This window comes from Sceloporus occidentalis, unplaced genomic scaffold, assembly GCF_023333645.1.
Source record: "Sceloporus occidentalis isolate IW3139 unplaced genomic scaffold, rSceOcc1.0.p SCAF_20, whole genome shotgun sequence".
Classification (NCBI taxonomy): Eukaryota; Metazoa; Chordata; class Lepidosauria; order Squamata; family Phrynosomatidae; genus Sceloporus; species Sceloporus occidentalis.
Window position 1 is genome coordinate 13,734,010 of NW_028317000.1, and position 14,801 is coordinate 13,748,810.

Sequence of the window (14,801 nt, forward strand, 5' to 3'; positions counted from 1 at the left end):
CTCTTAACTGACTCTTAGCTCTTACTGTCAGGACGTTCCTCCTAATATTTAGGTGGAATCTCTTTACCTGTACTTTGCGCCCATTGTTCCGGGTCCTATTCCCCGGAGCAGCAGAAAACAAGTTTGCTGCCTCCTCAATATGACATCCCTGCAGATATTTAAACAGGGCCGTCATCTCACCTTTTAACCTTCTCTTCTCCAGGCTTAACATAGCCAGCTTCCTAGGTCTCCCTGCTTATAGGGCTTCATGGTTTCCATACCTCACACCATTTTGGCTGCCCTTCTCTTGACATGCCAAATCCACACGAAGACAGAGTTGCCTGACTGTAAAGAGACCCCAAGGGCCATCCAGTCCAACCCCCTTTGGCCATGCAGGAACTCTCAATCAAAGCATCCCTGACAGATGGCCATCCAGCCTCTGCTTATAGGCCTCCAAAGAAGGAGACTCCACCACTCTCCAATGTTCCTAATGTTGAGGTGGAATCTCTTTTCCTGTAGCTTTCATCCATTGCTCTGGGTCCTGTTCTTTGGAGCAGCAGAAAACAAGCTTGCTCCCTCCTCAATATGGCATCCCTTCAAGTATTTAAACAAGGCTATCACATCACCTCTTAACCTTCTCTTCTCCAGGCTAAACATCCCCAGCTCCCCAAGTCTCTCCTCATAGCGCATAGTTTCCAGACCCTTCACCATTTTGGTTGCCCTCCTTTGGACACATGGCTCCAGTTTTGAGCTTAGGACCTTCTCCATGCAAACAGAGCAGGAACTATACTTTGGTTTTCTTTCATGGTCCAGGAAGAGGGTCCTCAGACTTGGATCTTTGACTCTTCTTTCTATTAAACTAGCGTCGTCTTTTATGAAATATAGATTCTGGGAGTTCTAGTGTTTGGGGTTTTTTAAGGGACTTTTGCAAACGCCAAGAAATTTTGGTTCTTCCCTCCCCTTCTTCGCCTCTTCGTTTCCCAAAATTGCTGTTGTTCTTGTGTGCCTTCAAATGGTTTCTGACTTATGGCAACCCTAAGGTGGACCTATCATGGGTTTTTCTCGGCAAGGTTTGTTCAGAGGAGGTTTGCCATTGCTTTCCCTTGAGGCTGAGAGAGTGTGACTTGCCTAAGGTCATTCAGTGGGTTTCTATAGCTGAATTCGGATTTAAACTCTGGTCATACTCCAGAGTCATACTCCAATGCTCAAACCACTATGGCTCCAAAACCAGATCATGTAATGTAATGCTGTGCTTCCAAACACTGTGTTTTTGTTCAAAAGGAAGATGTTCAACTTGTTCACCATTCTTTAAAATTGAACTTTTATTCCAAAATATGCTCACAGTCACGGCCAAGTCTCCGCATGACACAAGCATCCATAGAGAAGACACTGTTCCGGCGATGTACAAGAATAGAGACATTTGCGTTTGCCTTTCAAAATGAGAAAGCAAACCCACTCTTATATTTATACAATATACATATATATATATATGTACCTGTATCTTACAAATATACATGATTCGTGTGCCACATTTGGACAAAAGTGCAAAGTCAGAACAATCATCAGAGGATTCAATCCTGATACTTTTAACCGTAGACAATTCTACGTTGAATGCCGCTGCCACCGCCGTTGAGCTTAAAACGGGCGGCGCACAATTGCGAATATTTGCGTTTGAACGGAAACGACAGAGGAAGGGGAAAAGAGCAGAACAAGCAATAGGCCTGACACAACATTTTGGCTCCGAACACAAGACTAGGAGACAATCCCAGAGTATTTCACAAACTTACAAAAGAATAGATGTTTTTGAAAAATAGGAAATCTCGATAACGTATTTAGTATTTATAGCTTATAGACACTGTTCTGTTCCGACCACCATTTTGGACCAGTATACCCATCACTACCACCCAGTTGCTGTTGCGGATATTGGGAGCTGCCTTGACACAAAGTCAAAATGTCGGCCCATTTAGGGCCAGTGTTGGCAGCAGTGTTTTTTAGGGTTCCTCCAGCGTTTCGCAAAGCAAATGCTCTACCACTGAGCTACAGTTCTTCCCCGTAACCTGTCGCTTAAGGGGAAGTTTGGGTTCCAGGCTTGGAATTGTAGCATTTATTCTATGCTCTTCTGCATTGCTTTAAGGTTGCAACTGTTACTAGCAAATATGATGCAACCATTGCAAATCGAGAAAGGTGAGGCCCTCCAAATATTGCACTGTGCTTCCCATGAGACCTGCTAGTTATGAAGGATCATGGACATTGGAGCCCAGCAACATCTGGAGGGCCTGAGGTTCCTCACCTGTGGGTTCAAATGCAAATGTTCTCTCAATCAGTTCTGACACTCATCCCAAGCAAAAAAGAGTGGTTAAACTGGGTGGTAATGACACTAGAAATAGTTAACAGTGCAATCTTAAGCATGCCAGCTCAAGAGTAAGTGCCATCCAGTTCAGTGCGGCTTACTCTCCTAGAGTTAGGTTTAGGATTGCGGCCAGCAACCCATATCTGATGGTGTCATTCTACCAGTGCAAATCGCACACTTGCTGACACCTAGATGCACAAGGGACTCCAATACAGTTGTGCAACAGGCTACCCAAACTGTCGCACAAGCCACTGCATGCAGGAGCGACTGCATGTCTAGTGAGCACAAGAAAAACATATTAGTGGTTGTGTGACTAGGAAAAAAACCCCAACCCACAATGGAATTGTGGCACAGGATTTTGGCTTCTCAAGTTGCCCTGAATTTCAGGCTCAATCTCTCAGAGCAGTTCTGAGAAAAAAGAAGAGCGACCTCTTAATAATATTGGCCAAAACACTCTGTCGTTTACGTATTACATGTATATACATCTACACAGCTACGTAGCACAGCGGGCTAAGAAACCCTGTTAGTGAATTGCAGAGGTGCGCAACGGGACACCGGCAAGAGTGTCCCAATGTGCATCGGTCTCTGCTAAATAGCTGCAATGTAGTAAGGTAACGCCAGCCCTTTACGTCCCAACTCTAACCCCCCGCAAGACGTAAGTCCCGCTTACAAAGACCTACGTCTCCGACAGGATTTTGGCCAATAATAATAACAGGAAGGACAACCCCTTAGGAAAGGGAAGAGCTAAGGTTTGGGCTTGAAGACTCCTTTTGGGAACAGAAACGCGATTGGCAAGAGAATAGCCACGAGGAGTAAAATATATATATTAAAATTAAGTATCGTAATCACCAGCCATGGGCCCATACTATAGTAGGTTCTATTTACCACCTACACGTTCTTTTCTTGGGGAGGCGGGGAACACGTCGGGAATGTGCAAACCGGCTCCGCGGGCGCTTCGCTCCAACGCTACGTTGAATGGCCCCGGAAGCAGCTTGGCGCAAGGTCCCCCCGCCTCAGATTTCTTAGTAAATTACATACAAGATTATTCACTACGAGTGAATACAGTAAGATGTGTAAGTCCACTTACAACCGTCCTTCCCTTAGCTCAGATCAGCTAGCCTAGCGTCGATGTCTCAGAATCAAAATAACATTTATATATATATAATTTTTTTGCTTTTGTTATTTTTTTCTTTAAAAAAAACAACCCACAAAAAAAGTCTCTCTTTTTTTACCCCACCAAAAAACCCCTTTTCCCCCGGATGCTGGGGAAAAATGCGATCATCCTTTTGCGCCGTCTTTGGAAGGCTTTCCGGGGTTTTCAAGCAGGAAAAGGTCCATGGGATATGACAATATGCCATACTTAGAGAAGTAAGTCACGGACTTATTTCAGAACGAAGGATCACTTTCGCTTCCATCTGCAGAAGGAAACACAAAGCAAAGGAAGGGTTGGTGAGCGGAATGCGTTCGGGGTTCAAGTTCATTAATAATAAGGACTAGAAACTTGTTTGCAAAAGAGAGTAAGATAATAGGACTGCAAAATAAGCAAAATGGGTATATCTCCTGAGCATTGTCCTCTTATTGCTCAGCTATTGCTTTGCTTCATTCAACTGAACTCATGATTTGAGGAACCTACTGAATAATACCATCTGGTGACATTAGTTCAGTATTCGCTATACTGGGGGAATGACTTATGCAGCCTTCCAGATGTTGGAGTGCAAGTCCCATTAGGCCAAGACCACTCAAGTATAGGTATTAGAGTCCGACCATATCTTGGGGGGCATGTGATTCCTACTCATGGTCTTCACTGAGTAGTAGCAGCTCTCCAGGATATTAGACCCCACCAGTTCTACATGGAGGCACCATGGATTAAAATTGAGACCATCTTCCTCTAAAGGTGCCCAACCTTTGGTCTTCCATTTGTTTTGGACTTCAGATCCCAGAAGCCCCAGCCAACTTGGCCAACACTCAGGAATTATGGGAGCTGAAGTCCAAAACATCTGGAGGAGCAAAGGTTGGGACCCACTATAGAATACACTATGGCCTGTTACAGACAGCCAAAATAAAGCTGCTTCGAGTCACAGTGGAGGTATGGTGTTTCAATGATGCATGCGTCCTAAGAGTCCAGAAGTCACACCAAAGCCACGCTCCAGCCCTAAGGACTGGAGCGTGGCTTTGGTGTGGCTTCTGGACTCTTAGGACGCATGCATCATTGAAACACCATACTTCCACTGTGACTTGAAGCAGCTTTATTTTGGCTGTCTGTAACAGGCCTATGTCATTGGAAGACTTTAAGAAGATAAGTTTCCAGGTTTCAAGAAAGGGCTGGTTTAAATAGGAACATGAGAAGCTGCCTTATAATGCATCAGACCACTGGTCCATATAGTTCAGTGTTGGCTACATCAGCAATTCCCAAACTCTGGTCCTCCAGGTGTTTTGGACTTCAGCTTCTAGAAGCATTAGTCATTTTGGCCAATAGTCTGAGATTCTGGGAGCTGAAGTCCAAAACACCTGGAAGGCCCAATGTCTGGGATTCACTGGTCTACACTGACTGGCAGCAGATTTCCAGGAATTCAAATAGGATTTCCCCCAGCCCTACCTGGAGATGGTGAGGATAGACCCTGGGACCTCCTGTATGCAAAGCTACTGCCGATCTGCTCATCCACATGCCTTCTCTAAAGCAAACCCTCTCTCTGCCTTTCTGAGCTAGGCTTAGGTCTCTATACTCACCTTCATGGAAGCCGTCTTGCATGTGGCTCTGGAGTTGATACAACTCATCTAACCCGTCACAGGGAGAGTTTGAGGCACGTGTCTCAAAGGCTGTTTCGTAGGAGGCCAGTTCTTCCAAAAAGCATCGCTCTTCTGGAGGAGGCAGGTCCATGCTGGGCGTGGGAGCCAAGGCCCCAGGGTTACTATCTTCGGTGTCCAAGCCGATTGGACTACTGACATTCCCACCGCAGAACTGGTGGTGAGGGCACCGCAGACCCAGGCCACCTTTCTCAAACAGAGAGGCAGACAGGTCTTGGAGAAGGGTCTCCAGGGCATCATCATCTTCCAGGAAGTCATCCTCTGGGCAGGCCAACAAGGAGGAGAAGTCAATGCTCCTCCAGTTCTTGAGAGGCTGGAAGTCCAGGCCCAGTTCGGACACGATGCCCGGAATGGGGCCGTCCAGGGTGACCTGGCTGCCCTTGGCGACGGAGCTGAATGCTTCTGCCAGGCTGCTGATGTGTTGGGCCAACAGTTCAATCTCGTTCTTCTCTTTTTCAGAATATCTGAAGAAGGTCTGCTTGATGGGCGAGGCCTCCGGCGTCAGGATCCCCTCCGGCACCATGGGCACATCGATATAGAGGGGACCTCTGATCTCGGGCAAGGTCATCACGGTACAGTCCCCATTACCAGGGCTGTCCGGTGTAGGCGGTAACTTCTCATAGAGAGCACTGCATTGTTCTTGGGTGTAGAACAGCTCGGAGGTGGTGGTTTCGGTGGCGGTAGTGGTGGGGACGGTGGTGGTGGTTGGGATGGTGGCAGGACCACTGGGACCACCGGCAGTAGGGTTTGGGATCATGGGAGGTGCGGCTGTGGAGGTAGAGCCTGAAGCATATGATTCCTGGGCTCCAAATAGGAAGGCAGGCCCCTGATGGGGCGTGTAGGGAGGTGTGCAAACCAAGTCTTTGGACGTGGAGCCACCACGATTGTCCCTTCTCAAAGTCTGCTGATAGCCAGTTGGGAAGATGACGTAGCTGAACATCGGGCCTTTGCTGAGAAGGCTGAGGGTGGAACCCGGAGCGGCCTCCTCCATGGAGGAGATATGTCCGGGCTCCATTCCTTCTTGTGGCAGAGTGGCCGCGGCAGCGGCTGAGGTCTCCGCGAAAGCCAAGGGGCAATCGGGGCCACCGGGAGCACTGAATTCAAAGGACGGAGCAACGACGGTGCTGGTTGGGGTGCCAGCCACAGGCGTGAAGACTTGGTCGGGGCTGGAGAGGTGCCCTGGAGAGAGGAGGCCTTCCAGGAAGGCAGGCGCACTTCCGAGGGCAAAAGCCACCTGGGTTTCTTCAGCTGAGAGTTGCTGCTTCAGACACCAGGCTTCAGAATCACTGGAAAAGGGGAAGAAAGCAGAGATGTGAGAGGAGAGCTTGAACAAAGTAGGAATGCACAACTTCCTATGCTCATCCCTCAGTGGTCTCACTTCACCCTTCCTTCTATCCGCTCCCCATTATCAAATACTAAACTGTGAACACCTTGCAGACTTGTTTTTTACTTGTTTCCTATCTATGTTGACAGAACTGTACAAAACAGTTAAACCAGAGAGCTGACTATTGAAGGAGTGGGCAACATCTGGCCCTCCAGATGTGACATAGCAATTCCCATGAGCCCCAACCACTATCATCAATGATGGGAATTACAATTTCCAGCCACACTATGAGTTGACCAGAAAGGGACCCATGGCGGCTCACAAATAAAAAATCCCATCTTCTTTTTAAAATGCAGCTATATCTCCTTCCCGATTCCCTATATTTGACTTTCCTAGCCCCATTTCTCCACTGTCTCCCTCTTGCTTTAAACTCTTAGCAAAGCAAGTGAAATAGTAACCCCGAAAAGTGGGATTCAGACAGTCATTCTACCTGTTGCTCTATATATTAAGGAGTAAAAAGTCAGAGACAAGGTTCTTGTTATTTACCTGATGATATAATTGTGGCAAGTGATGGGAACATCGGTGTTCTCCAGATGGAGCAGCGAATAGATCCATATCCAACTTATGCCATCTTTGGTTTGGAGTCGGATGACCATTTCAGCTTGAGTCTCACTTGAATCGCCCACTGGAGGAAAAAGCACATGAAGAAAGATCAGATCATTGGCCCCATCCCAAAAAGAGGATCTGTAAATATGTTGTTGCTAGACGGAGGAATTAAAATGGGGACATAAGATACTTACACAGCCGGTAATGCTGGGCCGACGCATGGCTGAGATCTTCAGGGTGGATCAGACTGTACCACGACTTGCAAAAGAGCTCGCTTTTCTCAAAACCCAAGTGGAAAATCACACTATGAAATGCCAAAAAAAGAGGAGAGAAAGAAAGAATAATCAATGCTTATGGTCAATATAGCTTGGGTAGGTCAACAAACAGTTTCCCAATTGCTAAGAAAGAGCTGACTCTATTGTTAGGAAAATACCCAAGTATCTGTTCGGAAACCCTTCCCAACTTATTCCATACCCTCCCCAGATGCCACCTACTTTCCTAAAGCACCTGCTCACCTTTCGGAGATATCCACAACAGCCAAGTCTTTGGTGTGGCGACTCTCGAAAGAAGACAAGAAGAAAGAGTTCTGACCGATCCTGGGTTTGGGGTCCAGAGGGGTGCAGAAGGCAGTGAAGACAGGGTTAGTGGACCAGTAAGAACCAGGTGGAGGCTGGTGGAACTTCCCTCGGATCAGGACCAGCTTGTTGCCTGCGCTTTGGCGCCGAACCGTCTTGGAAGTGTTGAAATGGCAGCGGAAGAGTCGGTCTGAGGTCGGGAAGAGACAGACACTTAGTATTTGCACACTGCTGAGTCAATCCCTAGCAGAAACCTTGCAGCACGTCTATTCCCTTAGACTTGGAATCTTTTCATTTCTATGTTGCATGCACTTCTAGGCTTAAGGGTTTGTCATCTAAAACCAAAAGAGGCCTTCGCTATGTACTTTCCCACCTCCTGACCCTGCGTGCCACAAAACAGACCCCAGCGTTGCAAAAGAGGACTTACCAGTATCGACTGGGGAAGGCAATGCCAACTGGTTCCTCATCACAAAGTGATCCGCTGGGTCAATGATATCGTAGATGCTGTCTCCTTGGGCGACCAGATCCACCTGCAGAACGAAGAAAGAGCCATCAGGTGAGACTGACAAAGTAGCTCTCAATGAGAAGCAGGCACCTTAGTATATTGCTATGCATGTGTTTGCATTCTTATACAAGCACCAAGCTGTCCAAAGCCCTAGCATCAGGAAGACCCCACCATCCAACATACACATAAATAGGAATACAAATAATTGGCATCTGATAAGATGCATCAAAACTGTATCCAGTAGGATGTATTAAGGATGCATGGTATAAAGAACACAAGGCTGAATTTAATGACTGCTGGGCTCTGAGACAACCGAAAGATCCTTCAACTAAAAATGCTGTTGTGTAACTAAGTTATCTTTATGCAAAGGGATCTTGCAGCACTAACTGAAAACAAGAAGCGTTCATAGACTTGAGCCTGTTTCCACAGATACATGCCTAGATGTTACAACTATGGATTCTCAGTTATATCACCCTTCCATTTTATGGCAAAAGCATCTCTCCGTCCCTCCATCCTAACAACGGAAGCTTGCCAAATACATACCATGGAGTGCCCCAGGTGCTCGGCCACGTTTTCGGACACGTAGATGAGTTTGCCTTCGCCGGTGAAAGCCAGCAGGAAGCCGGGAAGAGTCTGCATGAAATCCTCCAGGTCTTGGGAAGAGAGCAAGCTTTCCAAGCCTTGCAAACTTGCACCTGTTTGGGAAGAGAAGCAGCAAAAGGGAGGTGGTGAAAGCAGTCCTTTAAGAAATCCAACTCCTGGCATCAAAAAGGGTACTTTGGTGGGTTGAGATTGGAACTGAAAGCTGTTTTTAGGACCTTGGATAGCAACTGTTTCACTCCCTGTTCTTTGCAACAGTGCTTTCTCAAGACCATGGACAGCAGCCTCCACTACCTTTTGCCATTTGATGCTTTTTCAGAGAGAGAGACCTGTTGAGTACCACCTTCCCAAGAACAACAGCACCCCAAATCCACAAAAGAGGGATACCTTTATTGGCACAACCCAAATGCACAAAAGACAGGCTTGTGGGTTTCATAAAGGGCTGGTTTTCACTGCCTGCCTCTGCTCCCCTTCGGCTTCTTCTCTTCAAGCAAGTTTGGAAAGCTTGGGGAGTTTGCTTTTTCTTTCCCAAGATCTGGAGGATTGCATGCGGACCCTGCCTTCCTGGCTTGCAACATGCATTTTGTGCATTTGGGTTGCCCCACGAAATCTATCCCTGCGTTGTTGATTCGGGGTGACTGGACTTCTTGCAACCTGGCAAAGGGCTACCTTTGGGTATACCTTCCCAAGAAGGGAGTCTACTTTTGGACAGCAAGTCCAAATCAAGGATAACCCTTCTCCGCCTCCCAATGCACAGCCCCTGGCATGGATGCCACCCGGCTTCCCAAACTTGGGAAGGCAACAGGGAAAGGGGAAGACCACACTGCAGAGGGCTAGACCCAGCCAAGGGAGCCACTGCCTTGGCTTTGCAAGACCTGAGCAGAGCCGTTGTCTTGGAGGTCTGTCCCTTACCTTTGGAGAAGAAGATGGACTTCCGAGTGTAGATGCACGCCAAGGACATGATGTGCAAGTAGGAGAGCCGGAGCTTATCCCCTTCGGCGATGGGCAACAGGTCCTTGAGATGCCGGATCTCCGCATTGATCTGGTCCCTTCTTGCCTTGGAGGCTCCTTTGGTGGAGCGGTACATCTTGGCTCCCAGAGACCCAGGTGGCTAAGGGCTGGTCTCTCTCTTCTCTCTGTCTCTCTCTCTCTCTTGGATCTCTGCCTGTGGATCTGTTGGAGAGCCACTGCCTGCCTCCCATCTTTTATAGGCTGTCAGGAGTGTGGGCACTGGCATGCCAAGGAAAGTGGGGCGGGAAGATGTGTTCAGATCAATGGAGGGGCATGGCTGCAGAGCTCTCTCCCCCCTCCTTTTGGGGGGCTTGGGGGAACCCTACGTCACTGGATCCCGAATGACGTGGTGAGAGGAGAGGGAGGGGGAGTGGAGGAGGAGGAGGGAGGCAGAGAGACACTGCTGCACCGAATTAGGAGATGAAGCAGAGCAGAGGAGGAGAGCATTGCCTATCTTGGTACAGACTGAGGATGAGCATGGCCCTTTCTCTCCTGGTTCCCTCCCTCTCTGGCTCAGAAAGAGACCTGGACTCCAAGATCTCTGGATCCCTTTCTTAGAAAGACACCTGGACAGAGGGATCTGTGGCCTTCCTTGCCTTCTTGCAAAACTGATCCTTTCTGCCCTTCCTCTCAGGCTCAGAAATATAGATGGACACTGGGATCTCCAGTTCCCTTTCTTTCCTTCTTGGAAAACTGATCCTTTCTCTCTTCTTCTCCACATCCCAGGCTCAGAAATATAGCTGGTCACTGGGATCTCTGGTCCTCTTCCTTGGCTTCTTGCAAAACTGATCCTTTCTCCTCTTCCTCTCACTCAGAAATATACTTTTGATACTGGGGTCTCTGTTCCCTTTCTTGCCTTCTTGCAAAACAGGGCTTGCCACCTCCCAGTTCTTTCCTCTAGTTCTGCTTTTTACTATTTTCTTCCTCCCCTGTTCACTTGAATGGTTTTCTTTTCTTTCATAAAAACTATTGACCTGGTATAGTGAACTGCTCCTCCCATCTCTCCTTTCTTGTTGCTGTTGTAGGTCTTCAAGTCATTGCCAGCTTTATGGGGACCGTGGGGTTTTCTGGTTGAGATTTGTTCAGAGGTGGTTTGCCATTGCCTCCCTCTGAGGCTGAGAGAGTGTGACTTGCCCAAGGCCTCCCAGTAGGTTTCATGGCCAAACTGGGAATCAAACCCTGGTCCCCAGAGTTGTAGTTACTACACAAAGTTCTTTCACCTGCATTCATCTATTTTTGCTCTTTACTCATTTCTTCCTCCCTTGTTCAGTTTCTCCTTTTTTAACCAGGTAAACCCTTCCTTCCTTCCTTCCTTCCTTTCCTCAAAACTATCCGTCTATTATAGTGAATGCTTTCTCCACTCATCTTCTCTTCCTTCTCCTTTTCCTCTTTTCTTCATGTGCAAAATCCCTGCCCAATCTCCCTGCTGCTGCTTCTTGTATGCAAAGCACATGATTGTGTCCTTTTAATGCTTTCCTTGAACTACATCTGAAGTCTACCTGACTTTTATGAAAACCACCCCTGAACTGCAAATCATAAAAAGGTGTGTTTGCAATTGTGGTTTTATTTCTCTGAGTATAGCCCCGCTGCAGTGCCTTCCAGAAAATACATTATGTATGGATGATGAAGATACCAGATAGGCATGTATGGCACCTTAAAGAAGTTGGATGTGAAAGAAACATTTCTGGAATGGACTAGAGCGATATGTTATAAACCGAAAGCAAGAATTGTAGTTAACGGCGAAAGATCAAATGTAGTAGAGGTCCAAAAGGGAAGGCTGCAGGGTTGCTCCTTGTCACCCCTTTTGTTTATTATGTTAATTGAGTTATTACTGACTAATATTAGGAATGATGCGGAAATAAAAGGCGTGAAAGTGAAAGGGGCCGAATTTAAGGTCTGCGCTTTTGCAGACGATCTACTGATATCCTTCAGCGATCCTCTAAAAAACGGCAATGATGGCAAAAAACATAGATAATAGAGACAAATATAGAAGGGGAAATCAACTTATCTGATATGTGGTGCCGGAGAAGAGTTCTATGCATGCCTCGGATGGCTAAAAAGACAAATAAATGGGTCTAAGAGCAATTCAAGCCCAAACTGTCCCGAAAAGCCAAGATGGTTAAAATGAAGCTGTCGTACTTTGGTCCTATCCTGAGAAAACAAGACTCGCTAGAAAAGACACTAATGCTTGGGAAGGGAGAAGGCAGCAGGGAAAAAGGAAACACGGAAAATCCCATTGCAGATGGATAGATTTAGTCAAAGAAACCATTCCCTTGACTTTGCAAGACCTGAGCAGAGCTGCCGATGGGAAGATGACTTGGAGGCCTCTCATGTATAGGGCCACCATATATCAAAGCCGACTTGACAGTACTATTCTAACCGGGTTCTCTCTATGTCTCCCATCTCTTCCCCTTCTTTTCCAGTAAAGAAATCTGGTGCTGAGCATCCCCATTGTATAGGATTTCCCTCCAGGAGTGTTGACTTCTCCTCCATCCAGCAGCCAGTAGCGGGTGAGTCCCTCTAAAATAAGAAATCAAAAGGCCTCCATAAATCAATGAAATAGACTGATGGTTAGATAATAGATGGATAGATAAATAAATGAGGACTTAAATAACACAAGGAGGCCAAAAATAGATATATGGGTGGAGGGAAAAGGCAAAGGTGCTGTCTGAGCAACTGCATGAGAAGCGACATCTCTCCATCTCCCATTTTTGGACAGCTCTCCTTTTGCTTTTGGGGTTTTTTTCATCACAAAGGTAACCTGAAGAACTGAGTCGCTCGCTTTTGCACAATCTCTCATTCCCATATAAGGAGAGAAAGCCAAAGTAGTGGGAGGCAATGAGCTCTCGATGCTTCTGCGCCGGGTTTGGAAGCTGCAAGGGTTTTGCAATTCATAGGCCTTGGTTTCTTTGGGGTATGAGGGGGTCAGTGTATTTGTTTGCTGGCTTGTTTTCTATCCGATCTAGCGCTCTGTGTTTAAAAAAAGAGGGAGAAAGAAAGAGGCGGAGGGAAGGAGGCTGAACCTGTTCCAGCCATGCACTACCAGCGCTTGCTCCAAGCAGCAGTTCTTGACACTGTTATGCAACGATCGCTTTCTGCAATGCAGACAGCCTGTTTATGCAATCCCGAGATAACATGGTCCTTCCGACTGGGAGGTATCGATATGTTTTGGCTACCTGCCTGTGCATTCGGGTAGGGATAGCCTGAAATGAATTCACATCACCCTGGCAAGCTGGAAAGGCTTTTGGCTCCCTTCCCAGTGGTCCCAGAGTCAGGATCTTGCTTCCCAGTTTGCAGGACTGGTTAGAGAGGTGCAGAGACCTGTGAGCCAGTACTGGGCGAGTCCCTCTAAAGAAACCAAAAGGCCTCAGTAAATAGATGGACCCGACATTCTCCTTTTCCAGGACATGCCATACCTTTCACCCTTCTGTCCAGGAGGAATTGCAAGTCCCACCATCCCCAGTCAGCCATACTTTAGGGCCAGATGTGGCTGAATGTCTACTCCTTTCCTCTCTCCATATTATCTAGGCTGGTTAAGGCAGGGAAGGTTGCAGTCCAACAATATCCCAAAAGGACAAGCTCCCTATCTGTGCTTTAAGGATAGAAGAGCCCCATGAATGCCCTGTAACGTGTACTTTTGCCATGAATGCAAATGTCCATGACGGAGCAGCCATTTGGTTTATGGCACAAAAAATTGGCCAGCAACTATTGCCTAATTTAGTATTGTCTACACCAGAAGTGGCACAGTGAGGATTTATGGGAGTTGTTGTTGTTGTTGTCGTTGTAGGCCTTGAAGTCATTTCCAGCTTATGGCAACCCTATGGCGAAGCTGTCACGGGTTTTTCTCGGCACGGTTTGTTCAGAAGAGGTCTGCCCTTGCCTTCCTCCGAGGTTGAGAGAGCGTGACTTATGGCTGAGTACCTTAAGACTTGGCAGCATATAGCAACAACAACAACCATGGAAGAGGTGACTGAAAAAGGAATGAGGCAGGAAGAAAGGAAAGGAGGAGGGTTTTGCAAAAACGAGAAAGGAAAAGGAAACGGTGCCTCGGTGTCTTCGGAGTCTTCTTTTAGTAACAGGGATGCTATAAATAGGCAGCACCGGGAGCTCCCTGGTTTGGGGGATTTTTTCCTGCCAGCCTCCTCTTTCTTTGAGATGGGCTCCCTTCCAGAACAGCACCATCGCCTCCCAACGCTCAGCATTGCAGGATGAGTGGGCAGGACCAGGAATAGCCCAGAAAATCTGGGGATGAAACAAGCTGGATAGAAACAGAGTCCAGAGCACCAAAGGAGAGGATGCCGCGGAGGGGTCTGTTTGTCAAGGAAGGCCAAGTACAACCCTATAAAAGATATTCCAGGGTAGCCGTGTTGGTCATATAGCAATGTAGAATAACATCCCAGACCCACAAAATAAGTCTATGAAAGCTCCTGCTGCCAACTTCTTTCTTGCAGTGAGTCTCAAAGGTGCTACAAGATACTGATTTTAAGCCTAATACAGCTATATCGTTGAATTCTACCCCAAAACAAGGATACCTTGAATCGGCCCACCAAAATGCACAAAAGACACGCTTGCATTTTGTGTATTTTGGCAGACCGATTCAAGGTATCTCTGGCATGGTAACCCATGGGTAGTCACACTCTCTCAGCCTTAGGGAAAGGAAAGGGCAAACAACTCCTGAACAACTTGAGACCCTTAAAGTCTCTTCCAACAGTATGATTCTAACTTGTCCAGAAAATCCAATGATAGGTTCGCTTTGGGGGTCACCATAAGTTGCAAACAAGGCACACGACAACAACAACGGCCAGGGGAGCCAGCATGGTATCATGGTTTGAGCATTGGACTATGACTCCAGAGAGCAGGATTCAAATCCCTGCTTGGGCATGGAAATCCACTGAGATCCACAAAGCAAGATTGAAGATGAAGCCTGGATGATATAGATAGATAGGTAGATAGATAGATAGATAGATAGATAGATAGATAATTGCTTAGTGCAAAGACCACTGCAAACAAAACGTCCAAGCTTTCGTACAATTATGATTACAGTTC

The 14,801-nt window shown here is 47.1% G+C and overlaps 1 protein-coding gene across 1 annotated transcript; it reads right to left on the reverse strand.

The window, feature by feature from the left end:
- Nucleotides 1-1,312: 1,312 nt before the first annotated feature.
- Nucleotides 1,313-9,831, reverse strand: LOC149302103 (neuronal PAS domain-containing protein 4-like). Its single transcript, XM_089483018.1, has 8 exons — nt 9,657-9,831; nt 8,688-8,839; nt 8,067-8,169; nt 7,580-7,829; nt 7,259-7,368; nt 7,005-7,143; nt 5,057-6,420; nt 1,313-3,744 (listed from the first exon to the last, which is right to left on the reverse strand). Exons 1-8 carry the CDS (start codon nt 9,829-9,831, stop codon nt 3,716-3,718), a joined length of 2,322 nt encoding a protein of 773 aa, XP_089339144.1. The 3' UTR covers nt 1,313-3,715.
- Nucleotides 9,832-14,801: the final 4,970 nt, after the last annotated feature.